This window comes from Alligator mississippiensis, chromosome 3 (assembly GCF_030867095.1).
Source record: "Alligator mississippiensis isolate rAllMis1 chromosome 3, rAllMis1, whole genome shotgun sequence".
NCBI classification, from domain to species: domain Eukaryota; kingdom Metazoa; phylum Chordata; order Crocodylia; family Alligatoridae; genus Alligator; species Alligator mississippiensis.
The window spans coordinates 204,216,353-204,244,044 of record NC_081826.1 but is presented as its reverse complement, the minus strand read 5'-3'; the positions used below and the strand labels follow the sequence as shown (position 1 = coordinate 204,244,044).

Genomic DNA, 27,692 nt, shown 5'->3' with positions numbered 1-27,692 from the left:
TTCTTAAAGAAGGTGTCCAAGCAAGTTTGGACAGATGTTCTCCAGGGAGATGAGCGACACAGCGAACTTGTTCGCTGGTCGCATTGGATCAAGTGTTGTAAGTCGAAACTGACGTCATAAAGTTGAAACGGTGTCAATTTATAAATGTTGTAAGTGCAAACGTTGTAACTTGAAACGTTGTAAGTCGAGGACTGCCTGTACTCATTTTGAATTTTCTTAATTCTTTTGGAAAGCTGTTTCCAAAGAAAGTGTAAAAATTTTAAGTCCTCTTTCATTTAAAATTAAACGCATACCCTGTTTAATCAGATTTTAATTTATATAGATGTTTTCAGGAAGAGACACCTTCTTTATGGATTTAGTTTTCAGGGTAGGTTATGAAAGTCACAGCTAATTCATCTTTCTTCCAGATTCTGTATTTAAGAGATTCTCCAATCCTGTGTTAGCTGAAAGCCTGTAAAGTGGAAAGTGATTCAGGTACTTCCTGCTATTTACAACAGAGATAACACACCTGGACAAGAATCTTGCTAGAATTGGTTACTTAGAATTGAAGCAGTTTGGAGTGGTAGGAGATTATTTGGTTCCTAACATGCTAGAACTACAGAGGTATTGTATTTAAAAAAAAAAATCCTTGTGGCTTTTAGAAAGGAGTCTACAAATTGCCTTTTCACATTCTAGTTTTCTTATGAGTCCGCTTTAAAAATAAATTTTGTCTCTCTGGCAGCATCTTCAATCTGTTATGACCTAACTGGAAGCAGAATGCTGCTTCTGCAGTCTTTAGCTACCATGAATATTGGGTGTGACATTTGATAGTTATCTGTTTCATTCATGATAAATGGTTTCTGAGAAATAGAATGAGATATGCCTTTATACCAATTTCTAATACCTTTCAGCTCATCTTTCTTATGAAGGAAGATGTAAATCACTGCTAGCAGATAAGTGGCTAATCAATGAGCTTCAGGTTCCCTTATCCAACCTCACACCAAGGACTAGTCTGTAAAAGGACTTGAATATTGCAGTGTTCAGCAATATAATGCCTGATTTTGGAGTGGTGGTGTAAGAGTGATATAGCAGTGATGGTCCAGAAATTATGCAAGAAGCAAGGATGTCTCAGGGTGATGCTGACAAGCTTTCAAGACATTCTTCCTTGGGTCTGGAGCTGATCAGACCTCAAATCAGACCTGAGGAAGAATGCCTTGCATTCAAAAGCTTGTTTAACACTATCCCAACTACAGAGGTAGTCAAATACAAGGTATCACCCTGAGAAATCTTTGCTACTCACATAACTTTGAGTAAAATCCACAGTAATGAGTTAGGTCCCTAACTCTTCCCTGGATGTTGTTTAGGGCAACAAGAGTCAACTTTTTGGCAGACGTGCCACAGATTAAGCCTTGTGCTCTCCCAAGTGCCACTCCATTCCACTTCTAATGCCTGATCTGCTTCTCTGCTTGCCCCTTCCTGACCTGTCTGCTTGCCCCTCCCTGATCCACTATGTGCCACACAGAGGCTGCCTGTGCCACTTTTGGCACATGCTGCAGACTGGCCATCCATGGTTTAGGGAGGTGAGGCGCCTCAAAATGGGATTTAGAGAGCCAGAATGCTAAAGAGGTCACTGTCTAAGAGTCCCAGTAGTAAACACTCATGACGGGATATACCTTAAGGCTTCTCCTGTCCCCTGGGCTCCTCTCTTCTCCTCCCTCAAGTTGAGTGTCTTAACCACTAAGTAAGAGCGATGCTCATTTTCTTTTTTCTAACTCAATGAATCTTGAAGTTTTCCCATCCCAGGCTAGCCTGTTGCTTGGTGGCTTTGGGGGCTCTGGGAAGTGGGAGGTGCAAGTTTGTACCCCTTGGATGCAGTAGGGATTTCAGACTGGGTCTCCCACATCCTTGGCAATTGTGTAAAGGGGGAGTGTAGTACCACCTCTATCTTAGGTTTTTGAATGGAAGCAGTGACTTCTGCTGTGCTTTGTGCAGAGCCCAGTCTTAAAGGTGTGCAGTTGGTCTTGTCTGAGCATGCCTACAGGATTGTAATAGATTGCAGTCTGTGAGCTAGTATTGAATTGTCTACCCTTGACAAGACTATCCAGTTCCGGGCATAGAATCGTAAAAAAGCAGGGCTTGGAAGCGACCTCAGAAAGTCTTCTAGTTAAATACCCTACTCAAGGCAGATGTTTAAGCCATCCCTCTCTAAACTATACTGGACAGGTGTTTGTCATCTTGCTCTAAAATATCTCCAAGAAAGGAGATTCCACAGTTTTTGGTAATCTGTTCTAGTGCATGACCACCCCTCCCCCATACCTAGAAAGCTCTTGCTAATACTTACTGCATATTTGAAAAAGATGAAGTGGGGGTTGAAGGTTATGCTCTTGGACTTTTGAATCTGTTCCAGTCCCAAAAAGGATTTACAAACCTAAAGTATTATTTAGTTGCAAGGCTCTTTTAGTGAGGTGGCACTGTCACTGCTGCACCTTGCCAGAGAATCATTGAACAAAGGTTATTTGCTTGCTATGAGAGAGATGGTAAAACTAGAGCTGGTATTAGCTGTTCTCATTGATTTTTATTGCTGAGTCCACAGGAAAGATGGCATCAACAAGACCTTAAACACTAGATGGATGGCAAATGGTTAGTGCTATGTTCCCAGTATGAATGACTGCCCATATTTTGGTCATTTTAAGTGTTGGGGACTGTATTTTGAATAACTCCTAAATCCCTTCTGGTAGTAAAATTTTGTACTTCTATTAAAGAACAGAGGTGAAGTCATGGTAGGGCTATAAGAGGGGAGGGGCTTGATGAGGATTTTTTTTTCTTTTGCACAACAGAAGCACCTAATGATCATAATACAAAACTTGAATGACCTAAACACCTAATGCAAAAGCAAGAGAGCAGGAATCCAAGCCATCCATCATATGCCTGGAATGTGTTGGGTGCAAATTTTTGGTTTGGAGGTGGAGGAAGTTAGTAAAGGTAGGCTATCTATCTTGGATTTTAACTAATAGGGAAAATCAATTGAAAATCCAAAGGTAGAAAACTTGTGTGAAAGTGTTCAGGAATAAGTGTTTACTGTTCTAAGCAAAGGAAAGCAAGAACAGCAACAGAATAAGGATCATGGACTTTTAAGAAGGAGACTTCCCAATGCTTGCAGAACTAGTAGCAGGTGTCTTTGGAAAGGTAATCAAAGGAATAAAGGAGCACAGAATGGTTGGCAGGTACTGAAACAGGTTATTTTAAAGGGACAATGGCAAAGTATCCAAGGAAGGAAAGGACAGGACCAGAATGACTGTACTGGAACCTATTTTTGGATATGAAAACCAAAAAATTATTATACAAAAAAGAGAAAGCATTGAGGGTCAGTGCAAAGGTTGGTGCTATTCTACACAGTGATAAAATTAGAAAGGCTGAATGGGATAATGTCTCAAAGACATTAAAATTAACCAGAGACATAAGGTAACAATAAAAGATTTTATACATACTTCAGAAGAAAGAGAAGATGAGGCAAGTCTGGGTCTGTTACGTAATGGGAGGAGAGAGAAAATAACATTTGCTCCAGAGAAGGTTGAAGTATTCACTCTTTCTTTGCTTCAGTCTTTCCAAAAAAATCATGAGATGCTTAATTAATTTTATCAGGGGGTTGTAAATGCAGATTATATTAAGGCACGAAAGGATGCTTAGATATATTTGAGTCAACAGAGCCTGATGAAATGTACACTAGGGCTGCGTCCAGATGAGTGCAGCTGGGAGGTATGTGGCGCCACGGACATGGCAGCTGTTTGCCGCACAGCAAGGGAGCAGCATGATGGGATTTTTTTGACCCCTGGATATCCAGGGGTCAAACCCCCCCCCAACAAAAAAAGTCAGAGCAACTCATGCTGCTTAAAAGTGGAGCCTGGCTGGCTGGAGCCATGCTTCAAACAGCAGGATTGCTGCTGCTGTAGCCCCAGGAACCCCCAAGGACCCCAAGTAAGGCTGCTGGGGCCAGCCCGCTGCTGGCCCCAGCCTCCCCCACCCCACCCGGGGTAACCTGCTGTGTGACCATCATTCCCTGTGGACAACTAGCAGCGGAACAAGGTGTCCCGCTGCTAATTGTCCCCGAGGGACCAAATGTCCATGCTCGTGTGGACATCGCCTAGGGGTGCATGCTCTACAAGTGGGCCAAAGTATTCTCTGAGCTATTAAGGAATATCTTTAGAAGTTCCAGGAGGAAGGAGAAGGTCTCAGAAGATGGGAGAAAGACAAACATAGCTACTATGTTTAAAAGGAAAGGAAAGTTAACTCAATTTTGATGCCAGGAACAATACAAAGACAAATTTGCCAGCACTCTGAAAGTAATACAGATTCAAACAAGCAGAAAAGCAAAAAACCAAATGGATTTATCAAGAACATAATCAAACCCATCTAATTTCCCTCTTTGTCAGGTTAAGTGCCATAGTGGACAAGTGAAAACAGGAAGAGAGACATGTTTTGACTTGTTTGAAGCTTTTATTCTATAAGACATATTCACAAATCAAAGTAGGGAAATTGCCATAAAATGTCTATTTGGTTAGAACATTGTTCAGAATAGTTTATCAATGACTCACAGTGAAACTGGGAGGATGTTTCAAGTGAGGCGTTACAGGTGTCCGTTTTGGTAACCAGTTGTAATCGATATTTTATTATTTACTTGAATGATAAACTAGTGTTTCCAAAATTTCTGATATTGGTGTGCTGGATGGGGTTGTAAATGCTTTGGAGGACAGCATCAGAATTCAAAATAATCTTGATAAATGAGAGTATTCAAAAATTAATGTGATGCAGTGAAGGGCATAAATGTTCCAAAATATAAACGGCTGTTAGAAGGAGTGGAGTGATCATTTGTTTTCCTAGACCCAGTGGATGTTGAGAAGAAATCTGCTTAATTTAAATATTAGGACAAGCTTTCATAGTGCATATATGGTAGCGAAGCCCTGGAACCAGGCCATTAGGAAGGCTGTTGGAGTGTTTAAGAGCTGGTTAGACATCTATGGAAAGTTTTCAGCCTTGGTGAAAGAGGATGAATTAGATGACCTCTTAAGTCCCTTTCAACCCTATGTTTCTGTGATTAAATTTCTTTGAAAGTTGTCCTTGAAATGTCTTTTCCTATTTTTTCCTTGGGTGTTCTGTTTGAGACAGCATTTGCCTTTTTTTCTTTTCTTTTTTGTTTCTTTCCCACCCATAGTTGAGGATGGTCTTGCTTAATGCATATCAGCTTAATCTTTTTCCTGGTTTTTGCTTGTTTCTTTTCTAATATTTTTACATTTCATGTCTTAGTTTCACAACAAACTGTTCAAAGCAAAAACAGAATGAGGAGTTTTTGTGCTTAATTCTGTGTCTCTGTGGTGCACAGGTTGGACCTAGAGGAGGTTGCAGTCTTGTACTGCAAGGTTTATCCACAGTGGGAATCCTTTGTGTAACTCTCCATATCTGCTCATGTAATCAGCAGTAACGGTCAACAACTTTGACTCTAACTGTATGTTCTAAGCTAGCATCAACATCCCTCATTATCATCAGGAAGAGTAGAAACTATGGTAAAAGTATGCTAAATTATATACAGCACAGGCTAAGGAAACACTGCTTCACTGTGAAAAACATTCTCAGTAACCCAAAGTCCTAAAAATAATTTCCTCACCCCACCTTCTTGCCCTCCAGATGTATAGCATTAGCTACCAGTGTGATGCAGCAGTGGGTGTTTCTTCCTTTTAGCAATAGGCTTAAAAATATGTTATTCATTTTTTTTAAATGCCTATTTTCTGTTGTTTTCAGACTCATCAACATTACTTAAAACCTCGGCTGAACTGTAGCAAATGATACTTGGTATTGTGAAAGGGCCTGTAGTCTAAGTCAGGGTTTGTCAGCTGGGGGTACTCGAGAAGACACTAGGGGGTACGCATGGGCAGGAAGGGACAGAGTGCTGCCATGCACCATCCTACGCTGCTGCACAGGCACCAGCCGGACGTGGGGTGTGGGGTAAGCTCATGTGCGGTGGCTGCCGCCACTCCTCATTCGGCCACATGCCATCCCCTCTGCCCGCTCTCTGGCCACCGGGGGTACACTGCTCTGCATCTGACTGCGGGGGGTACATTGATCCAAAAAGGTTGAAAACTCCTGGTCTAAGTTGTCCAAAGTGCTGAAGCTTGTAGGCTTCACAGCTTTAAGGAACAAACGTCTGCAATGGGAGAAAGCCAAAAGAGGAGGATTCCACCATACTGCCACAGACTAGGAACCTGGAAGCTACTACTACTGTGCTAATAAGCTGCTTCTGACTGAAAAGTTCAGAACGTGCAGAACTGGAGAAAGGGAACAGGCATTGGGTTTAGTGCAAGTGGAGTGTCAGGTTTCTGCTGTAGTTTCATCAGTGTCATTTTCGTTCCCCACTCATTTCTTCTTTCATATCTTTAATTTTTGCCTTCTATCTTAAAAAAAAAAAAGCAAAAAAAAAAAAGCAAGCTTACTACCTAGCCAAGGCACATCTGTCTTTTGCAGTATTGCTGTGATACTATAAGTAGGAATAGAAATCTGAACTTATGCTGTAAGCAGCCTAATAGTAGCTCTTGGAGTGGCTGAGAAAGCTGTGGGCTGTGTTGCAATTTCCCGGTAGCTGTTTTACAAACCGGAAATACAGAGAAAAATGGACTTCCCATCTTTTTTCTTGTTTGTATGTATTTGTTCTTTTATTAAATGGAAGACTAATTAGGCATTCTCTAGCTTTTTCTATAAAGCATTTACCACATTGTATATTTGAAGTTATAACCACTGATCCTCAGTATATTTTTGATAGTTGCCTCAGTACTCCACAGACCTTAACAAAGAACAACTTGTATTATAGTGCAGTATTGTGTAAACTGAATGACTTGTGAATTTTTCTGTAGTAAATATTTGTAGGGAAAGAGAGGGTGTTGTCCTGTCTCCTTATCTATAGCCAACACTTCTTCCAAGTCCCAAAACCAAATTGTAGCTTTTTAATTTTGATTGTGGATATGAAAATGGCTTTTCTTGCTAGAAACTAGAAATAAATGCCCATTGCTGTAGAGACTGTCATCTTGATTTATTAAAGTTAAGTTTCTGTTTGCCCATACTTATCCAGGAGAGGTAGTTATAGTACTTGGCAGAGACTCTCTAACTTTAAACAGGGTGTCAAGGATAGAATATTTTCTTTGCTTCTTGAAGGTATTCATAATATGGAGTGGAACAACTTGTTGATCCTCTCTTTTCTCTTGTATTAAATGTAGCTGAACGAATGCTGATGTTTCAATTACATGATATACATTTAAATATTAGAATGGTAATGAGATTGAAATACATACTAAATATTTTAGTATATATAAAAGTGTTCAAGAGTAAAATAGCTTGTTCCCCAGTTGTATATTATGTGTGCAGTTGAGTTTCTTACGTTACTACAGAACTTCTGTAAAATATGAATTAATGTCAGTAATTTAATTTTTTGATTAATTAGAAAATTTCTTTCAAAGATTGAGAAACTACACTGGGGCTGAGAAAGTGTAGTCGCTAGCTGCTAATTACAACATAATACTAATTATAATTTATTGTAAATATAGGCTCAGTCAATTGCTGTAATGTTGGGTAGAATATGAAGTTACTAAGTGTAACCATAACTGAGAGATCTGTAAGTTTTGTAACAGATTAAAAAAATTTAGCATGTGGTTCAGATCACTAGAAGTAAGAATTGGACTACATACAGGCAGTAGATTCTTGATTTACATCTTGGACTGAATTCTAGATGTTACTGAATTTGAAACCTTCCTAGAGCACTCTGAAATTTCACGGGTATTAGTAAATGAAGCAGTATGATTTGAGGTCCTTGCTTGAATTAGGAAAGGAAAAGGCAAGTTTCTATCTACTAACACAGCTGATAAATTTGTATTTGGTGGGCAGGTTCCAGATTCAGTAGTACCCGGAATAACTGGAACATGAGTCTCCTCTCTCTTAGGGAATGCCCTCATCATTGGGCTGTACGTTTTGTCTTGTTCTTCCTTTCTCTCTCCATAAATGTTGCATTCTTAGCTGTGCCACACTAGGCAGCCATAGCTGGAAGGTGAAGAGTGCCCCCAGCCTAGTCTATTTTGTAGATTAAGGCATTCTCCCAAGAGGTAGGAGATGTTGATTTGAATCCCCTTAGGCTGAGGTGGGCACTCTTTCCCATTTTTTGGGTGGGCACTTAAGCCTCAGAGCCAGATGCATTATGTTTTGAATTAGGGGGGATCTTAGCAGACCTTAGCTCCAAGCTCAGGCCTGTTCCACTGCCACAGTCAGTGTTTTCCTTTCCAACAGCACTGCTGCCACCGCTGCTTCCACCCACCACTCAGGCAAAGCACCCACTGCTAAAATGCTGCTGAAATTCCCCCTGGCTCTGTGGGCTGGATACAGTGTACGTAGATTGCTGCCCCCTGCTCCAAGCTGTTATAATAAGCTGGCTGTCACCAGCCCTTCTACTGACTGTGTTTTAAGAGCAAGCCAGTCGCTTTTCTCCAAAGGAACAATTAGAGTGTCTAAGTCCAGGAGGTGGTTTCAAGCTCTGAATCTCAGCCTCATATAGGGGGTTAATATTGCCCTTCACATTAGAGGCTGAAGTCAGAAAGAGGCTCCTTTCATCAGCATTTTTGTTGCCTGCATTAGGTACTCCCTTCTTGGTGTGTTGGCTATTGTGAATCCTGTTCTTCCTTGGTACTGCATAAGAAACTTGGATGCCTAAGTTGGTTGAGAACTAGGGCTGCCTGTATACGTGTGTGTGGGGAGGGAGGAATGTAGGGTGTTTTATTTAAAGCAGTTCCTGGAGAGCCATTGTAATTAAAATGCTGCAGCGTCACGTGTATTAAACCCCCACACATTTAAACATGGTTGCGGGACTCTTTAACTAAAGCTTATTCAACAAGGTTTAGTTAAAGCGCCCCAGTGACCATTTTTAAAGCTGTGGGGACTTGTACACATGATGCTGGAGTGTTCTAATTAGAATGCGGAACAGAATCAATCTAATTAGGATGTGTCAGAGCAAGTATATAGGTACCCTAGATCCCAGAAGCCAAGATTCTTGACTAGAGACCGTAGGGCTAATGGACACCGTAAGGCAGGGGTAGGCAACATTTTTTGGCCGGAGTGCCAAAAAACCCACAATGTCTACCTTGGAAGGTGCCGGAGTGCCGACATGACGGAGCCCAGAGCAGCTGTTTGCAGCCTCCTGGCTGCAGCTGGCCCACGGAGCCCGGCAGCAAGGCTTGCAGCCTCCCAGCCGCCTGCTGGCAGCAGCCTGGGCTCTGGCTGGCAGCAGCTGCTTAGAGCCCGGGCTGGCAGAGGTGTGCCAAGCAAAATGGCCTTGTGTGCCATGCTTGGCAGGCGTGGCAGAGGTTGCTGACCCCTGCTGCAAGGTGTAGGGTTGCAATGAAGCAGCCTTTCTGTTTTTGGTTTTTAAGTTGAATGCTTGGGGAAAACTGATGGGAGAGCTTCTGATTCTCACTTCACATGTGGGAGAAATGGAGCATAGTAATTCACAGCTATGCTATAAGGGTACATTTATAGAAATGTATAAAGTGTGTTGAACTTCAGAGTGATGAGAGGGGAAAAAAAGTATTGGTAATACATCAGTGTATATACACCAAGGGCCAGATTGTTTCTTATGAAATATACTTTCCCCATGGCAGGCTTTGGTAATCTTGCAACCATTTCAATCTGTTTCTGACTGCAGTGGTTAGGACTGAGCATTATTACAGACATCATAACCCAATTAATCTCTGTAGTTAGGTTACAATTGCATTTTTATATCTCTGACCACATTTCCAAATCTTGTGTACCCTGGATGTTCCTGTCTGAGCTACAAAGCTAGCTTTGGCATAAATGTCTGCTTCCATTGTGGAGTATAAGAACTTGGATGAAAGGTAGCTGTGATTGTCTCATATGTTTTATTTACCTTGTGTGACAAGTATAAAGGATAGTAAATTTTAGGGGAGTTTCCATTCACTGTTTTCATTTTTTTTATATAAACATTAATGTGTCATTTTAACTGAGTTTCATAGATTTTGGCTACTTTATAACAGTGTTCTCTTAAGGACTTCTTTAAAATATTGAGATGTACAGAAAGCCACCACTCCATCTTAAAGTATTTTTGTTTGGGAATTTAAACTTACAGTTATAATTTTTGGTGGTCCCAGCAAAGAGCCTTGCGCTCTTTCACTGTATTCAGTATACTTTAAGGGCAGAGAGAGATTTTATTTCACATTTATTGGACCATAAAAATATCAACTTGAAATTGTACTAGTCTAAAAATATATATATGTAATATCAAACGTTTTAGTCACTGCGCTTGCTTGTTAGGAGCAAACTGAGGGGTGCAGAAGGGATGGCAGATATAACCCCTGAAACTAATTTTTAACCTTAATTTTTTTTTAAATAATTCCTTTCAAATGGACCATCTATCTGGCAACCAAGTAAGGAAACAAATAACTTTGGTGTGATTGTGTGGGTAAGATCAGAGGAATTCCCTGTGCAGGTTTTAAAATTGTAGATATAGTTCTTAACCTTTTTTTAAATTTATTTTTCACTGCATTGGTTGGAAGACCATCAAAAAGCAATTTTTGTTAGTTTACATGTACACTGTGTTTAGTTCCCCAGTTCTGTTTGCTGTCATTATTAGCAGCCTTACCCTTTCTTTCCCATTTTCCTTTCTCTTTTTCTGTCAGCCCTTATATTCCCCTACTAGAATATTCCCCTACTAATATTCCCATACTAGAATTGCATCACAGTGTGCTGTGTTGGCTTTAGAGTGAAATAAACTAATGAAGATAACGAGATCTTATTTAGCTCTAACTGCCTCCACTCATAAAACACTTCAATACACGTTAATATGTAGATGTTGCTGGCACCAGCAGACTGTTCATCAGCTGTTTGACAGCTGGTCAGTGTTGCAAGCCATCTGAGCTAAGTATTCGCAAATCTAATATCCTATCCCTAGTTAGGTCTGTGGCCTGCTTGGAATAATTGTATCGTCATAAACTGGGTGACGGGCTGTTTTATGCAGTGAACCCAGTTGCTTTTCTTGTAGCTATTAACTTTCTCTCTTTCTTTTAAGGAAGTCAAGAAATTCTGCCCTCGATCAGTACTTGGACAAATTTGCTGGAGACAAGCTCAGACTTCTTATGAGAAGCCAGGCTTCCTCTTCTCCACGTGACTTCCTGGCTGTTAGGAAAGGAGACTATGCTCTCAGGTAAGTGTTGAATGACTATTTTTGGATCTTGCTGAGAGGGCATCAGCACAGAAGTGTCTAAAATGGTTGGAGCACGCTTTTTGCTGATTTGGGGTGCCTCAAATACAGTTTTCTACTCTCTAGAGAAGCATCCTGTTGTCTGTCTTTTTAATGGTAGTTTCTCTTCTTCTCCAGCCAAGTTATTCTGTTCCTCTTCTTGATTTTTCTGCACCTCCGGAATGAAACTGGCTGACCTTTGCCCAGTTGTGTTACAGCTCCATATGATCTAAGCAGCAAAGGTTTTTTTGATTGGGTTCTTACCAGTTTCACTCTAGTGGTCAGAAGAAAGTTTCTCACCTGCAAGGTCCAAGAGGATAAGTGCCTTTTTCAAAGCTTGAGTATGCCTTTTCTGGAGTTGGTCTTCAATGCCATAACTGATAGGTGCCCTCCCTAAGGACATTTCTTTTTATTATGGAAGTGGAGCCTTTGCATTCCATTTGGAATTGAATCACTGAGCTTCAATTCATGGCCCCATGAACATTAACCTTAATTGCTTAGAGACACCATATAAGACACTAAGAGCACTGTACTTAAAAGGATAGGAAAATGAAGTCATTAGTATACTATGATTTCTGTCCAAGAAATGTATTCAGATTCTACTTAAATAAGAACACCAAACACTCTGTTTCTGACTGTACATCTAGGTTCCCAGTCTGTTATCTTAATATGCATGTGTACACAAGTGAAGTGGCAACAAAGTAGTAGGTATGCAGTAGCATTTCAAAATATTCTCAACAAATTCTAAAAACTTGCACACTGGACTCCAGAAGAAGCTTCAGTTGGTAGTTTTCTATTCTGGAACACACTAATGCAAACTATTCAAGTTGCATACATTATGATAAAAATGCTGATTTTTTTTTCTCGCTGTTTTGCAAAGCTCTCAGACTATTCTCCGAATATGGCACAATTAAACTACTATATTGGACCAGACAGCATGTTTTCCTTGTCTGCAGTATTTCAGGATTTTTTGCTCCAGCTTCCAGACCAAATGTTTTGAATAAACAATAATAATTTTTGCTTCCCCCCCCCCCCCCCCCGTCTCTTCGCAATATAACAAGTGCTTTTGTATAAAATAACTTCTGTCTAAAACTTTCATGGCTGTGAGACTAAGTGTTATAAATGATAGTGGAACTGTATGAAAAAACTATGTTCCTAATAAGTTTTAATTGATTGAAATGTGTTTTTCAGGTTTTCTGAGATGGTAATTTGAGGAGCTAGGTTTTCCAATATGAATAAAGTAAAAACAACATCCGAGAAAAGGTAAATAAAATACAATTTACTGAGGTTCAATTTGTTTGTTTTATTATGTAATTAATTTTGAGAACTTTACAATATAAAGGAGCATCATATATTAATAAAAAAGAAAAAAAGACAAAAACAATTATATGCATTTACAAGAAAACTGTAGTTATTAACCTTGCAATTGCTGTTGACTTACTATAACCTTTTCATGTAAAACTAGCTTAATTTATTTAAGCAGTATTTTAACAGTACACGATTAATACATTTATTTCCTTAATGTATTAATAGAGGGGAAATACCTTCATATGTGCATGTCTTATTATATTTTAATATGATTTCTCAGGAATAAAATATTTTTGTATTACATTTAATTTTGTGAAAGAATTAGAAATAAATTACATAATATTAAATGTTTAGAGGTGTATAATTGAAAACACTTAGAATGTTTGTTTGTGCATGCAGTTATTTTATTACAGCTCTGTATGTACAAATGTAGTGATAGTGATTATACATATACATATAAAAGGGATACTATGCCTGTGCTTCCTCTTTAAAATTTGTGTTGGGTTACAGTCATTCAAAGATCTACCATATTCAGATGTACCATTTAAATATAAGATACCTTTGAATTTAAGATGAAACAATTCTCTGATTTTCACTTTGAGAAAAAACAAAATGTCAACTAAAGATACATTTCTGCATATAAGAGGGGTTTTCATAGATGTTAGGGTTGGAAAGGACCTCGGTAGGTCATCTAGTTTGACCCCCGGCCCTTGGCAGGAAAGAGTGCTGAGGTCAGGCAACCCCAGCTAGGTGCTTGTCCAGTCTCCTCTTGAAGAACCCCAAGGTAGGAGAGAGCACCACCTCCCTTGGAAGCCCATTCCAGATCCTGGCAACCCTTACCATGAAGAAGTTCTTTCTAATGTCCAACCTAAGTCTACTCTCCGTCAATTTATGGCCATTGTTCCTAGTTACTCCAGGGGGTGCCCTAGTAAATAGAGCATCTCCTATTCCCTGCTGCTCTCACCTGATGAATTTATAGGCAGCCACAAGATCACCTCTCAGCCTTCTCTTACGAAGGTCGAAGAGATCTAGGTCCTTCGGCCTCTCCTTGTAAGGCCATGCCTGCAGGCCTCTGCCCATATGAGTGGCCCTCCTTTGAACCTTCTCAAGATTCTCTGCATCCGTCTTTAAGTACGGTGCCCAAAACTGGACACAGTGCTCCAACTGTGGCCTGACCAGTGCCGCAGAGAGAGGAAGCATCACCTTTTCGGACCTGTTTGTCATGCATCTGCTAATGCATGATAGTGCGGTTAGCTTTGTTGATCACTTGGTCACACTGACAGCTCATGTTCATCTTGGAGTCAACTGTGACTCCAAGATTGCTTTCCACTGCTGAGAAGGTCATCCCCCAGACTGTAAGTGTGTTGGTGGTTCTTTTTGCCCAGGTGTAGCACTTTGCACTTGTCTTTGAACTGCATCCTATTTCATTTTGCCCATTTTTCCAACCTGTCCAGATCCGCCTGGATCCATTCCCTATCCTCTGCTGTGTATCTGCGAACTTGGACAAGGTGCTCTCCACGCCCTCGTCCAAGTCACTGATGAAGACATTGACTAGCATCTGTCCAAGGACTGGGCCTTGTGGGACTCCACTGCCCACATCTTTCCAGGTCAATATCAACCCATTCACCACCACTCTCTGGGTGCAACACCTAAGCCATTTTGCCACGCACCTGACTCTGTAATCATCTACATCGCAGCCTGTCAGTTTATTTACGGGAACAGAATGAGATACTGTATTGAACGCCTTCTTAATGTCTAGGTAGATGACATCTACCTCTACTCCTGCGTCTAAGCATTTTGTAACCTGGTCATAAAAAGAAACAAGGTTAGTCAGGCAGGATCTACCTGTAATGAATCTATGCTGCTTTCCTTTCAGCATTATTTCCCCTGCTGGGCTCCCACAGATGTGATCCTTAATGATTTTTTCCAGAGTTTTCCCAAGGATAACTAACTGGCCTGTAGTTTTCCGGTTCCTCCGTCCTCCCCTTCTTGAAAATATGGACCACATTGGCCCTTTTCCAGTCCTCTGGGACCTGACCGGAGCACTGTGAGTGCTCAAGCAGCTGTGCCAGCGGCTCTTCTATGACACTGGCCAATTCCTTCAGCACCGTTGGATGAAGTTCATCTGGGCCCGCTGATACACATCCAGCCTCTCCAAGTGCTCCTTACTAAATCTGTGCCAACAGTTGGTGAGCTGGTGTCCTCCTGTCTATCTGTGATCCAATTGGGAGATTTGTCTTGGTCTGTCTAGGAATACAGATGCAAAGAACTCATTAAAGAGCTCAGCTTTGTCCTCCCTCTCTCTCACTAATTGCCTAGTCCCATGGTACCTGTACCTTCCTTTTGCTTCCTATATACCTGAAGAAGGACTTCTTGTTGTACTTAATTTTTATCACCAGCCTAAGTTCTAATCCTGTGTTGGCCTTCCTAACTGATTTCCTGCAAGTGCGAGCCAGGGAGGTATACTTCTTCTTGGTAGCTACTCCGTTTCCACAGCCTGTATACCTCTTTCTTTGCTTTTAGGCTTTCCTGAACTTCCCTGTTCAGCCAATAGGCTTGTTGGCCCCTTTGCCCCCTTTATATGCAATGGGATTGGCTTCTTCTATGCTCGTAGGATCGCTCCCTTGAGGAATGGCCACCCTTTCTGGAGCTCCCTTTTGCCAATGCTTTAACACCTCACTTACTAATCTGAGCACACTGAAGTTAGCCTTTCTGAAATCTAGCACTTCAGCCCTCCTGGTTAGTTTACCCACCCTTCTCCGGATAGTGAATTAAATCAATCGATGGTCACTATCCCCTAGGTTACCTTGTACCTGCAGATTCCCCACCAGGTCATCCCCTGTAGCTAATACCAAGTCCAGCAAGGCGTTTCCCCTAGTGGTATCATATACCTCCTGCATTAGGTGGAGGTCCTACATGCAGGTTAAGAACTTACGTGAGCAGTTAGATTGGGCTGACTGCTCCTCCCAGCAGATGTCAGGGTAGTTTAGATCACCCATGACAACCATATCTCGATCATACGACCTCTGAGAGTTGCCTGGAGAATTCCAGGTCTAGCTCATCCTCCTGGTGTGGTGGTCTCTAGTAGACCCCCACTACTAAGTCTCTTTCCCCCTGACCCCCTTGTATCCTGACCCACAGTACCTCGGTTTGTCCCTCCTCTGATCCCATCTTGATTATATAGAATGTATATTATTACTTAACATAGAACAACCCCCCCCCCCAACACACACATACACTTTTCTCCCTACTCTGTCCCATCTGTACAACCTTTAACTCTCAATGCCTACTGCCCAGTCGTGAGTAGGGGCCCACCAGGTTTCAGTTAGTCCAACCAGGTCAAAGTTGTTGCTTGCAAACAGGAGTGCTAGTTCTTCCTGCTTGTTCCACATGTTTTTAGCGTTAGTGTAGAGACACTTAAGCCCCCTAATGGGTGCCCTTGGTACCCCCCTGTCCTGATGTCTATTGGGCCCCTTAGTGCTTACCTGGGCTGATCCAGTGCATTGCTCATGGCTAGCTGATCTTAGGTTCTCCTTTATCCTCTGCTTCCCTGTCCCCTGACGAACCTAGTTTAAAGCCCTTCGGAGGAGATCAGCCAGCCTGTAAGAGAACAGACTCTTACCTTTAGAAGAGAGATGAAGACCATCTGGTCCCAGGATGCCTCTCTTGTGGAAGTGTGGATCGTGGTTGTAGAAGCCAAAACCCACATGATGGCACCAACTCCAGAGCCTCAGGTTGACTTCCCTGATGCAGGTGTCCTGATGCTGACAGTGACCTCTGGATGAGAAGACTGCCTGTGCCCCTGACTTCTAAGCCTGGCCCCCAGAGCCCTGTAGTCACTTATGAAGCAGTCCAGACTACTGGCCGCATCATTCATGCCCACATGGATGAGGACCATGGGATAATAATCAGAGGGCCAGATGAGGTCAGGAATCCTCACAGTGATGTCCCAGATCCTGGCTCCAGGCAGGCAGCAAACCTCATATGCTGTGGGATCCGGTTGACAGATAGATCCCTCTGTCTCTCAGGAGGGAGTCGCCCACCATGATGACCAGGCAACTCTTCCTCCAGCTGCTCGGTTGTTGCTCAGCCTGCCTGGTGTTTTTTGTGGACATGTCTTCCCCTGCGGCTTCCTCTGCTGCATCATCCTCCAGTGCTGCCAGGGCTTTGTGTCTGTTCCCCAGTTGTATTGGGGAAGCAGTCACAGCTGCATGCTGTCTAGCTCTGGAGGTGACCGTCCTCCATTCAGCTGTCCTGGAACTCTTCCGTGATGTCTCTGTGCTAGGTGTCTGGTCCTGCAGAGAATGAAAGAATCCATCAATCTCATCCTCTGCAGCCCTGATCCCACACAGCCTGCTCACCTTTTGTTTGGTTTGTTGGTTTGTTTTAAACTCTTGAATTTGAGTGGCAGGCCATTGTCAGAATATTTGTTTTAATATACTTTGTATTCAAAAGAACGTGGTAAACCTGTGCCTAAAAATGGAACTACTGGCTTTAGTGGGGTTGTTTTTTAAGAGAGAAGCTGGCCATTGCAGTATCAGAACCTCTTTTTGAATCTTTTACTTATATCTAGAGTACGTATATTTGTTTTAAAATGAAAAGAAGAGAATTAGCTTTAGTGATTTAAATTTTCAAGATTAGTCTTCTCCATGTGTGTCAAAAGGAATATCCCTGTCTCCCCTTCCTTCCCCCCAACTTCCTTTCCACTAAACAAATTCTCAAGTAACTGTTTGTCAAGAAGATATTATGCACCTGAAAAAACTAAATTAGTTGCTAAAAAAAAAAAAAAAAAAGTGTAATTGTATAAACTTTACCATATTTAGTATCACATGTTGCATATATAGCACCTAGCTAGTTTGATGTCCTGGAAATCTTTCTAAGGCAACAATGTTGTGGCATAATTTACCTAAAATGTAATTGTTTCTCTAAAGTTTTCATTTCTTTCTAAATTAATTTATGGTTTTACATATTGATTCTATTTATCCCCTTGTGGGGGTGTTGTACATATGTCAGTCAAAGGTACTTCAGGTTTGTAAATGATATATCTTCATTACAGTTCAGCCACTGGATTTCAAAATGCGCTTTGCTGCTTATTTGTTCACTACTTCAGAGGACTGATTTGATGTCACTTTATTGTGGTGTTTCCTACATGCACAGTTAGTGAAAAAACAGGTCTTTTATAAAATGGACGAGTCAAGTATATGTTGCTATGTCGGGGAATTAGCTTTACTAGGCTTCATTGCAACCAAAATCAAAGTTTATGTCCTCCTAGCAATGGATATTTGTAGGGATACTGATCATTAGGGTATGGATGGCTGAATGCAGCTCAGGATATGTTGGCTTTTTGGAGGGCTTAAATAATAACTATAGAGAGAGGTACTTAGCTCTGTTAGTCTGAAGTCAGGGAGCAGGCAGGGTAGAGATGCACCTTAGACTAACTAAATGAGTGATGCATAAGCTCGCATTAGGCAGAGCTCACTTCGTCAGCTGTGGTCCGCCAGCTATGGGGATATCTGGGGTTCTCTGTGGCTGGAAGCCTGTGTCAGCACCAGCTGTGGGGGCATGTGCTCCTGCGAGTGGAAGCCCGAGTCAGCTCTGAGCTTCCAGGCTCCAGAGTGCACATGGGCTCCTGGCTGGGAGCCCTAATCAGCTGACAGGTCTCTCAGACACAGGGGCCCCTGGCCACACATTCAACTAGTGGCATGATAGGAATGACCCACAAAATTTATTCCACATATTTTGTGGAATAACTTTGTGGCTTATTCCTCCTTTTATCACACTGTTAATTGAACGTGTGGCTGAGTGACAACTTAAGATGTGATTAACTGGTTGGTCCAATAAAAGATATCACCCACAAAAATTCTTGCCTCTTGCATAATTCTTGGACCATCATGACTACGACATCACTCCAGCACTTTAAAATAGATCCCCACAAACTTATCTTTGGAAAGGCTTGAACTTGGCTCCTGAACAAAAAATGTAGAGGAGATCTTTTGTGACGCATCTCTTTTAGTAAGGTTTAAGCTTGCTGGCTCACTGGAAATGTTGCTAGTGTTCATGTTGGGAATACATCATGTACTTTGTCTTTTGTGCCTTCCAGCAAACATTCCTTAGCCTCTAAATTTACTAAGTGGTTGTCTAATTGTTTAGAAATAGTGGAAATGGTGGCATAGTTGATAAACTTTTTAAAGACTAATGATGTCTTCTTCCTGCCTGCATTTCATTCCTGCTGATAGAATTCTAGTAGGAAGAGTAACCCTGACGTATTCTAAAGATGACACGTAATGGTTGCCATAGTAACTCCCCAGGATTCAGTTACCTTTCTGGTCAAGCTCTAGAATTGGGTCACTGAGAAGAAACTGAACAACGTGTAGGAAGTGTATAGCTTGCAACATTAGTGAAAATGCTACTGAATGAGTAATGAAGCGATGTGAATCTACCATATCTGAAGAAGAAATGTAAGACTACCAGGATCTTTTTGGCTTAGTATACCCATTTACTAATGGAAGAAGGAAATCTCTCTGATAAGTGAGAAGCTTGAAGTTATAAGCGTCTGCAGAATTCAGTCTTTCTTGTCCCTGTGCTGGTGGTGATTTCCTTTTAGATGTGAATCAGTTCATTTCCCAATTTGTGATTCTGCAGACAGACAGCTCTAGTACATCTGTTGCTGTTCATAGCTTTCCATAGCTGCAGGATGAAAATGACCAGATTGGACACTTATACAGGTTCAAACAGAATTTTCTCTGGCAGTAGCAAAAAGGACTAGATTGTCTGTTTCATTTCTACTGCAGCTTGGTGGCATAAGGAAAGTTAGAAGCTGCATCACAGTCAGGTGTTAGCATCTGGAAGGAAGATGCTAATCCTCAAGTAGAAGCCTCCTACTGCAATATTTAGTAGCCAACTTTCTTATTGTTGCTTTGCATTTTTCTGGGCAAAGGAAAATGGGCCTTTACTCCCTTTTACTAATTAGAAGGGGTCCTTGGGGGATAAGGGAGGGGCTAGAGGCTTGATTTGGCAGAGGCTGACATGAATGTTTGGACCCCCAGGGAAGGCTCAGGAATGGCGTTCTTTGTTTTTCTGCAAGTTTGAGGAGTTTGATTTTTCAAGAGTACTGTGCCCCTGGACTTTTGTGATGGGAACATTCCTTGTCTGTCTTAAGAGATTTCATTATTTTTTCTTATCCTGGGTAACAGGGCAAGCCACATTGCTTGAGACTGTTGGTGCTAAATGTGAAAGGAAAGAGAGGAAACATTCCTTTTGCTATTCTGTTTATGAATTATAATGATTTTATTGCCTGTTTGTCACATACGTTAAATTCTAGGGCTTCCTAAAGGGTTTTATGGTATGGTATTCTAGCAGTGTGACATCTAATGTGTGCTGCACTAAATCACATTACACATACATGCAGCTAGTTAAGAGGTTGCCCTGAGCTTCCACCATACTTGAAACTTCCAAACTAAAGAAGTGGTAGTGATAGAATTAAAAACTTCCCGAGCCCTTGAGACAGATTTGATATTAAAAGAAGTCACGTTTTGAATCTTGACCCTGGCAAATCCTGGTTCAGATTTTCTCTGACTTTTTTTGCTATTTAAGTTTCTGCTGTGCTTGTCAGCTTTCAAAAATTAAAATGCCTTACTCCATAAAATAAGGCATGTAAGAAAAATGGCAGTTTCAAATTATGTTAAAGTAATTAAAATACCTCATTGTCTAGAACTTGCCCAGGGGATTGAGATGCACATCTCCTTTTAAAGTAAAGTGAAGATAGGTACCTAAGTTCAGAAGTTGCTTTGAAAATTGCAAAAACAACTCCAGTTGTAGGCTGAAATGTTATCTTTGGGTGTAACGTACACCTTGTGATCTGGTATAGTTGGAAGCCTGTCACAGTTACATGTGCTGCAGCATTAGGTAATGTTCTAGTGTAGCTGCCTCACCCAATCCCATGAAAACAGTAAGCAGTGCTGATGGTGTTTTCAGCTTTTGCATTTTATTGTCAATGCGTATCTCAACAGCTGTATTTTTAACATGGCTGCTAATATATTAGACCTAGGAGCTTCCAGTTATTTAAATATCACCCATATGCTTCATTCTTGTACTGCATAGTTGCCCCTCTGGTTTGGGGCCAGGTACAAACATTACATTTTTACCTGTATGAGTGATTGGAAACAGGTCTGTATCTGTAACAGAACAGAAGGTCATCACACAAAACTGGTCTATACCTGTAACAGAACAGAACTCTGGCACGTATAGACTGGTTTGTTTAAAAATGACAGAACATGGTATAAGATTTGTCATTCCCACCAAAGGGCACATGGTGTGTTTTGTTTGCTACTGATCTAAACTATGCTGCTAACAGAAAACTGGGTGTGTCTACACAACACATTTACTGTGGAGCTGACTAATTATCTCCACAGTCAGTATCTCCATATCTACACATGTGCCCCTATTAGAGCACAGAAAGCTAATACATTTTCATGCGAAGCAGTGCATGTGTAGAGGTTGAGCCTGCTGACTGGGGCACAAGGGTGCTTCAGCGCAGGGGCTGCTTGCCAGCTAGTCCTGCACTGAAGCACCCTCATGCCCTAGCCAGCCCTTCCACAGCGCATTGAGCCCAGTCAGAGCAGCCTTGGGCTGGCAGGCTGACCCCCTGGGGCTCCTTGCCAGCTAGGCCTGTTCTGACTAGACTCCACTGCTGCACATGAATAAATTGTGGAGCTGATTGCCCTGGAGTTAATTGCTCCCAGGTATATGTTCACACAGAGTGCCTGGGAGCAAAAAACTCTGGAACAATAACCTCTGTAGTTTATTCACATGCACTAGTTGCACGTGTAGATGTGCCCTGTGTAACTTAGATCAATTCCGCCTTGAGTTTTTTGAATGTCTATACCTAGCCTTGATGTTTGAAATGTATTTTTAAAAGGTGACTGAAATTTCCACTATAAAATAGTCCTTTAGCCCAGAGTTGCACACCCCTTTCCTAGATCTTCCTTGGCATTCATCTGAGGTGGGTAGCTTTGTAGTTACACTAACTGCAGTATTGCTTATCTTATAGCTAACTTGGTTTGCAACATGGACATAGAGTACTCTTGTTATGGTACATCCATTATGTATCTCATTTTGAATTCAAATAGGTAAATTTGGATAGGACATGGTATAATAATAAATAAAACATAATTCCTGCTTTAGGTGAGGAACTCAATTCTGCATTGATTATGGCTTCATAACCAGTGCCTCCATATTAATATTTATTTTTAGACATAGAATCTGCAAGTGTGGTGTGGTCCAGTTAATTTCCCCCCCCCACATACACACACAATTCATGTCTTGATGAGAGAGATCAGGCAGTGTTACCAATTGCAGGTTCTTTAAAGCATTCCTGTTTGGCAGCTGTAATGCTCATTGCTCTTTCCAATATACTCTTAAAGCTAAATAAAGAAGCCTTTTCTAAATCTTATGAATGGAAATATTGGTGTTCCTGAAACATGCTTCTCTTGAAGTGATAATGGCTTACTCTTTCTCAGCCTTTAAAAGCTTCTACTAAGCACAGAGAGATTATGCTACCTGTAAATTGCAGTTGAGGGCCTTTTAATGGGAGTAAAGTAGGTTTGCTTCTCTGGTCCCATGAAGCAAAAATCTTGTTGGCTGTAAAACAACTAATGTTTTTACTGGGAGTTGTAAACTGAGCAGAACTCTGCCTTTTGAGTTAATGAGGCCTGTAATCAATAATTACTAAGAGCTTTGAGTGGGCATCATCTTCACTGTGTGACTAGGGTGACTGTTTGGCCTAGACCATCCTGGATTTCTAATGCTGGTCTTGGCTGGTTGGTGAAAATTAAAACCACAGTCCCAGAATTGCAGGGCAGTGGGGTGCAGTCTGGCGGGGAGGTAGAGCAGCATGGTGCACCAGGTGGGCAGGCACCACTGCTGCCTGCCTGCCTGCTTGGTGTACCATACTGTTTCACCTATGCCTGCAGCAGTGCCATTGACTTGGAGAGGAGGGGAGCAGTGTCCCAGATTTCCCATGATTCCATATACTCAGCCTATGTATGACTCCCTTTCACGAGTGTCAGTCCTGTGGTGGCTGGACTACTGTTTGTCAGATAGACTGTGATTTGGTTTGGGGGAATGGCAGGGGCAGCGCCAACTTCTTCCTGGTCAGGGGCTGGGCTCCTCCCCTCCCAGCGCTGCTTCTGCCATCTGCCTGCTCCGCTCAGCTGAGCCTATGCCACTCCAAGCCCAGTCATGGCCCAGCTCCCCCACTGGGAAGAGGCTAGTGCCACCCCTGCTGGGAGTGCCGCACCTTTGTTGGCTCACCTGCATGGGGAGGGCGGGCAGGAGGCGGCAGTGGTGCTGGGAGGGGTGACTACGGAGTGGGGGGCTAAGGTGAATTTTGGTGTGGCTATAGCACCCCCAAGCCCTCCCAGGGCTGCCCTGGGGAATGGGCTTGTATATAAGACAGGGGCCGGCAGGGGGCTGGAATGACCCAGCTTGGGTCTGATGTAGGTGGGCACCCAGCTGCTTCAGCATCTTCTTCATGCCTCCCACTTGTGGCACAGCACAGGGAGACCTTCCCCTCCCCTGAAGGGTGGGGGGCCTGGCTGTGGCATGGCATGAGAAGAGTCTTTCACTGTTGAATACCACAGAAAGAACAGCTCTGTGGGCCATAGCCAAAGACTCCATGGGCTCCCTTATATAAAGATCTTCTGCTGTTTAAATCTTACTGGCATTTTGTTTTGGAGATGGCTTTGCCTCCTGTTTTTTGGAAGGCTTACTTACCTTCTGATTGGCAACGGTATTCAGGGTAAATACAGATGTTCAAAAAGCCCCTGGCAGATGCACTCTTAACTTACTGCACTTTACTCAAAGTGCTGTAAGTTAGAGTGGGAGCCAAGTGGACAGATGTCTACTGTTCGGTGGGTGTGGGGCTTGTAGTCTGCCTGTACTGGCTGCCGAGGGCTCTCCTGCGCATCTCCCTGGAGGCTGCCAGAGCGACTTCTCTCCCCAGCCCTAACCCCCGCCAGTGTTGGCAGCAGCTGGGGGACAGAAGAGGAGTAAAGGAGCACCCCCACCACAAGGGCTTCTCCACAACTTGCTGGCTGGGGTCAGGGGTGGTGGCCTGGGTCCATGCAGAGGGGGACTCCCCTCCAGCCTCTTGACAGCCGCAGCGCTCCACGGCTTAGCTGGGGGTGCTGTGCGGGAAGGACTCTGGAGTCTTTCCCCCCGCAGCAGCCCTGGCCAGGCAATGGTGTGCCACTGTTGCAGGCAGGAGACCCCAGAGCCCTTACCCCACAGTACTCCCTCCTCCCCTCAGCCAAGCAACGATGCTTTGCAGCCCACCTAGGGAAGCTGTTGGGAGAAAGACCCCAGACTCCTTTCCGTGACATTCTGCCCATCCACTGAGCTGTGGTGCGCTGTGGGGCTGGGGTGGCTGCAGGGTCAGAAACCCTACTTTTTCACTCCCTTCCCCTCCTCCCCCAGGCTGTGTGCAGGTCTAAGATCAGAGGCTGTCCCTGGATCTCTGCCCAAGGCTAGAGCACAGCCCTGCACAATGCATCTGGGATGGTAGTGATTGTGCTCTAAGGTAACCTCTGATGGCATCTGACACAAACGTTTCATAAAGCGCTCTAACAGAAAGTGCTTTAGTTAGTACACATCCATCCAGGGTTAACTGAGAACAGGATCCCCCATTTAAAGTGCTTTATATGCCATGGCCGTCTGTTTTCTTACAGCTGTAAAGTGCTTTCTGCACGCTTAAGGCGCATGAAGTGTAATGTCTGTACCCACCATTAGTTGTTATTATAGATTAACTAGAAGAGTTGGGCAACACTGATATAAATTTGGTATGTGGAGGCCCTGAGGACTGCCTGAAGGAAATGGGGGATTGCAAGAATGAGAGCACAAAATATCATAAATTACCACTGGCCTTAGTCTCACTATTCTGACCTTGGATGTCATCTTGGGAGTTGGTGTTAGTGGTTTAATTGCTTTAATAGTTTTTATTAAAATGAAGTTAGTATTTCTCATGATTTGATTATGGCATGAATGATATGTGCCCCTGGCAGCTGGGGGGGCATGGCGGCGGTAGGAGCTCAGCAGCGGGAGTGGCGGAAGTACAGCAGTGGTGGTAAGCGGGGAAGCTCCTACAGACGCTGCCGACACTGGCAGGGGTGTAGGTGGCGAGCGCCAACCAAGGGTTGGAGACCACCCGCAGACACTGCCAGCGGTGTCAGCGGTGGGGTGGTGAGTGGTGAATGCCTGCAGGCGCCACTGACAATGTTGGCGGTGCCTTCTTGTAGGGGGTGAACCGCCACACTCAGGGGGTGCACATGCACCCATGTCCACCCCCTGCGCGTCGCCCTTGGTCCCCTGCCTCTTTATTATTTGCAAAAGTAATAGGATGAATGTGGTACAAGAGCCATGAGGACAACTGTAGGACTGGTATTTTTTCAGATCTTTCCCTTTGGGTTTCTTGCTAAGTTCCTTGAGAAGAAACAGGACTAGGGAGGTGTTATTATGACCTGGCTGGATGCATGTACTCTTAAATGTAAGTGGCTTTCCATCTCAGACTAGATTAATTTATTGTGATAATGAGTCTTGAAAGACCAAAGTGGAATCTTTTTTTGGTACTAGTGTCATAGAATCATAAAAAATTAGTGTTGGAAGGGACTTCAGGAGGTCACTTAGTCCAGTACCCTGCTCAGAGCAGGACCAATCCAACTATATCATTCTAGCCAGCCAGGGCTTTGTCAAGCTGGACCTTAGAAACAAAGGATAGAAGTTCCACCCCTCTCTAGGTAACCTGTCCCAGTGCTTCACCACCCTCTTAGTGAGAGAGTTTTTCCTAATATAAAAGCTAAACCTCCCTTACTTTAAATCATTGCTCCTTGTTCTGTCTTCTGTCACCACGGAGAACAGTCTAGCCCCATTCTCTTTGGAACCACCCTTCAGGTAGTTAAAGGCTGCTATCAAATCCCTCTCAGTCTTCTCTTTCCCAAACTAAAGAAGCCCAGTTGCCTAAGCCTCTCTTCACAAGTCATGTGCCCCAGCCCCTGAACCATTTCGTTGCCCTCCGTTGGACTGTCTCCAACTTGTCTGCATCCTTTCTATAGTTGAGGGCCCAAAACGGGACACAGTACTCCAGATGTGGCCTCACCAGTGTAGAATAGAGGGGAATAATTGCTTCTTTTGATCTACTGGCAGTTCTCCTACTAATGCAGTCCAGTATTCTGTTAGCCTTCTTGGCAGCAAGGGCACACTGCTGACTCATATTCAGTGTATTATCCCCTGTTACTCCTGCTCCCCCCTCAGATCCTTTTCTGCAGAGCTGTTGCTTAGCCAATTGGATTCCAGACTACTGGTGCATGGGATTATCCCATCCCAAGTGCAGGACTTTGTACTTGTTCTTATTGAACCGCATGAGATTTCTTTTGGCCCAGTCTTCCAATTTGTCTAGGTCACTCTGAATCCTAGCAGGGGTACACTGGTAAAGATTTTCTTGACCAACACCAGTAGCTGATTATTAACCAGCCATTTAGGCTGATACTGATCCAATAACCGATTTACAGGAATGCATTAAGTCAATGTGGAAAGCAACACCACGCATGTAAGTCTGTGGAGGGGAAAACGGGGGGTGCAGATTTAGGCCCCCACAGTGAGGGAAGGAGTGGGGCAGGGACTGGGGGCATTGCCCAGCCAGAGCAGTGATTGGGGCCCTGAACTAGGGTGGGGAGCAGAACAGAGCTACAGGCAGCTCATCCAGGGGATCAGTGTCCTGGTGCTTAAAAATGATGGCAGTGGCATTTGAACTAAAGCTTGTTTAACAAGCTTTAGTTCAAGCACCCCCACTGCCATTTTTAAGTGCGGGGCCGCTTTTAGCCCGAGTAGAGCCAGGGAGGACAAGTGTGGATGTGGGCTGCTAGCTGTGGGCTCAAGGCTCTCTACTCTGCTGCCTTTGTCCTGGGAGCCCCACGCTGGCCATGCATACCCTGCCTGCCTGGCAGTGGGAGGCACAACCCATTGCCCTCACTGGTGCCGGGTGGGCAAGGGACGCGTGGCCGATGCAGAGCCCCCAGGGCAAAGGCAGCAGAGCTGAGAGCCCCGAGCCCACAGCAGGCAGCCTACATCCAACCCATGCACATATCTGGCGGGGCGCATGCCCCTCCTCCCCCCTCAATATCTGCCCCCGGGGGGGGGGATGTGCAGCAGTGGGGAGCCTCCCCCCTGGCACCCTGTGGATGAGCTGCCTGTGGTCCCATCTCTCACCCTGTCCCGGCCCTGGGTCCCTTTCACTGCCCTGGCTGGGACAGTACCCCCTGCTCCTGCCCCACTCCCTCCCTCCCCATAGGGGTCTCAGTTGGGCTCCACCACACTCCCTTTCCCCTCTACAGACTTACCTGCAGGGCGCTGCCCTCCACACTGCCTAGCTGCATTCCTGGTCATGTGCATGTGTGCAGCTGCACGTGTGCACGCAGCATATAGGGGCCTCATCCAGAAGGCATATTATATTTATCAGTGATTTTATCAGCTACACCGGCCAAAAAATGCTGATAGCTGATAATGTTAATTTTCCTTTTGGTCCTGTTCCAATATGGGACCAATATATCTGTGCACCTCTAAATCCTAGCCCTACCTTCAAACATATCTACTACACCCCCAGGCTTGGTGTCATCTGTGAACTTGCCGAGGGTGCGCTCCATCCCATCTTCCAGATTGTTGATGAAGATATTGAACACCTACTCTAGACATCTTTAAGACACGTTTGGATGCTTATCTTGCTAGGATCATTTGACTCCAGGAGAATTCCTGCCCCTTGGGCAGGGGGCTGGACCTGATGATCTTGTAAGGTCCCTTCCAGCCCTAATGTCTATGAAATCTTTTAAACAAAACTGGCTCCAGAACCAACCCCAGGTCACTCCACTCGATACTAGCTGCAAACTAGATATTGAGCCACTTATTACTGTCCATTGAACCTGACAATCCAGACAGCTTTCTACCTACCTTGCAGTCCATTCATCCAACCCATATTTATTCAGCTTGCTTGCAAGAATGCTGTGGGAGAAGCCTTGCTAAAGTTAAGGTATATCATGTCCAACTGCTTTTCCTGTAGCCACAGGGCCAGTCATCTCATCAT

The 27,692-nt window shown here is 43.5% G+C and overlaps 1 protein-coding gene across 9 annotated transcripts in view; it reads left to right on the top strand.

The window, feature by feature from the left end:
* AGTPBP1 (ATP/GTP binding carboxypeptidase 1) overlaps positions 1–27,692 on the top strand; it is a 123,499-nt gene that overhangs the window by 17,433 nt on the left and 78,374 nt on the right. For 5 of the 9 annotated variants that reach the window (XM_019478042.2, XM_014608754.3, XM_019478041.2 and 2 more), the window contains exons 2-3: positions 11,087–11,221; positions 12,449–12,520. In XM_019478042.2, coding sequence (XP_019333587.1) covers positions 12,489–12,520 — 32 coding nt within the window. In that variant the 5' untranslated portion in view covers positions 11,087–11,221; positions 12,449–12,488. The remainder of the gene's footprint in view (positions 1–11,086; positions 11,222–12,448; positions 12,521–27,692) is intronic. The other 4 variants (XM_059724824.1, XM_019478043.2, XM_059724825.1 and 1 more) reach the window with 1 other exon arrangement.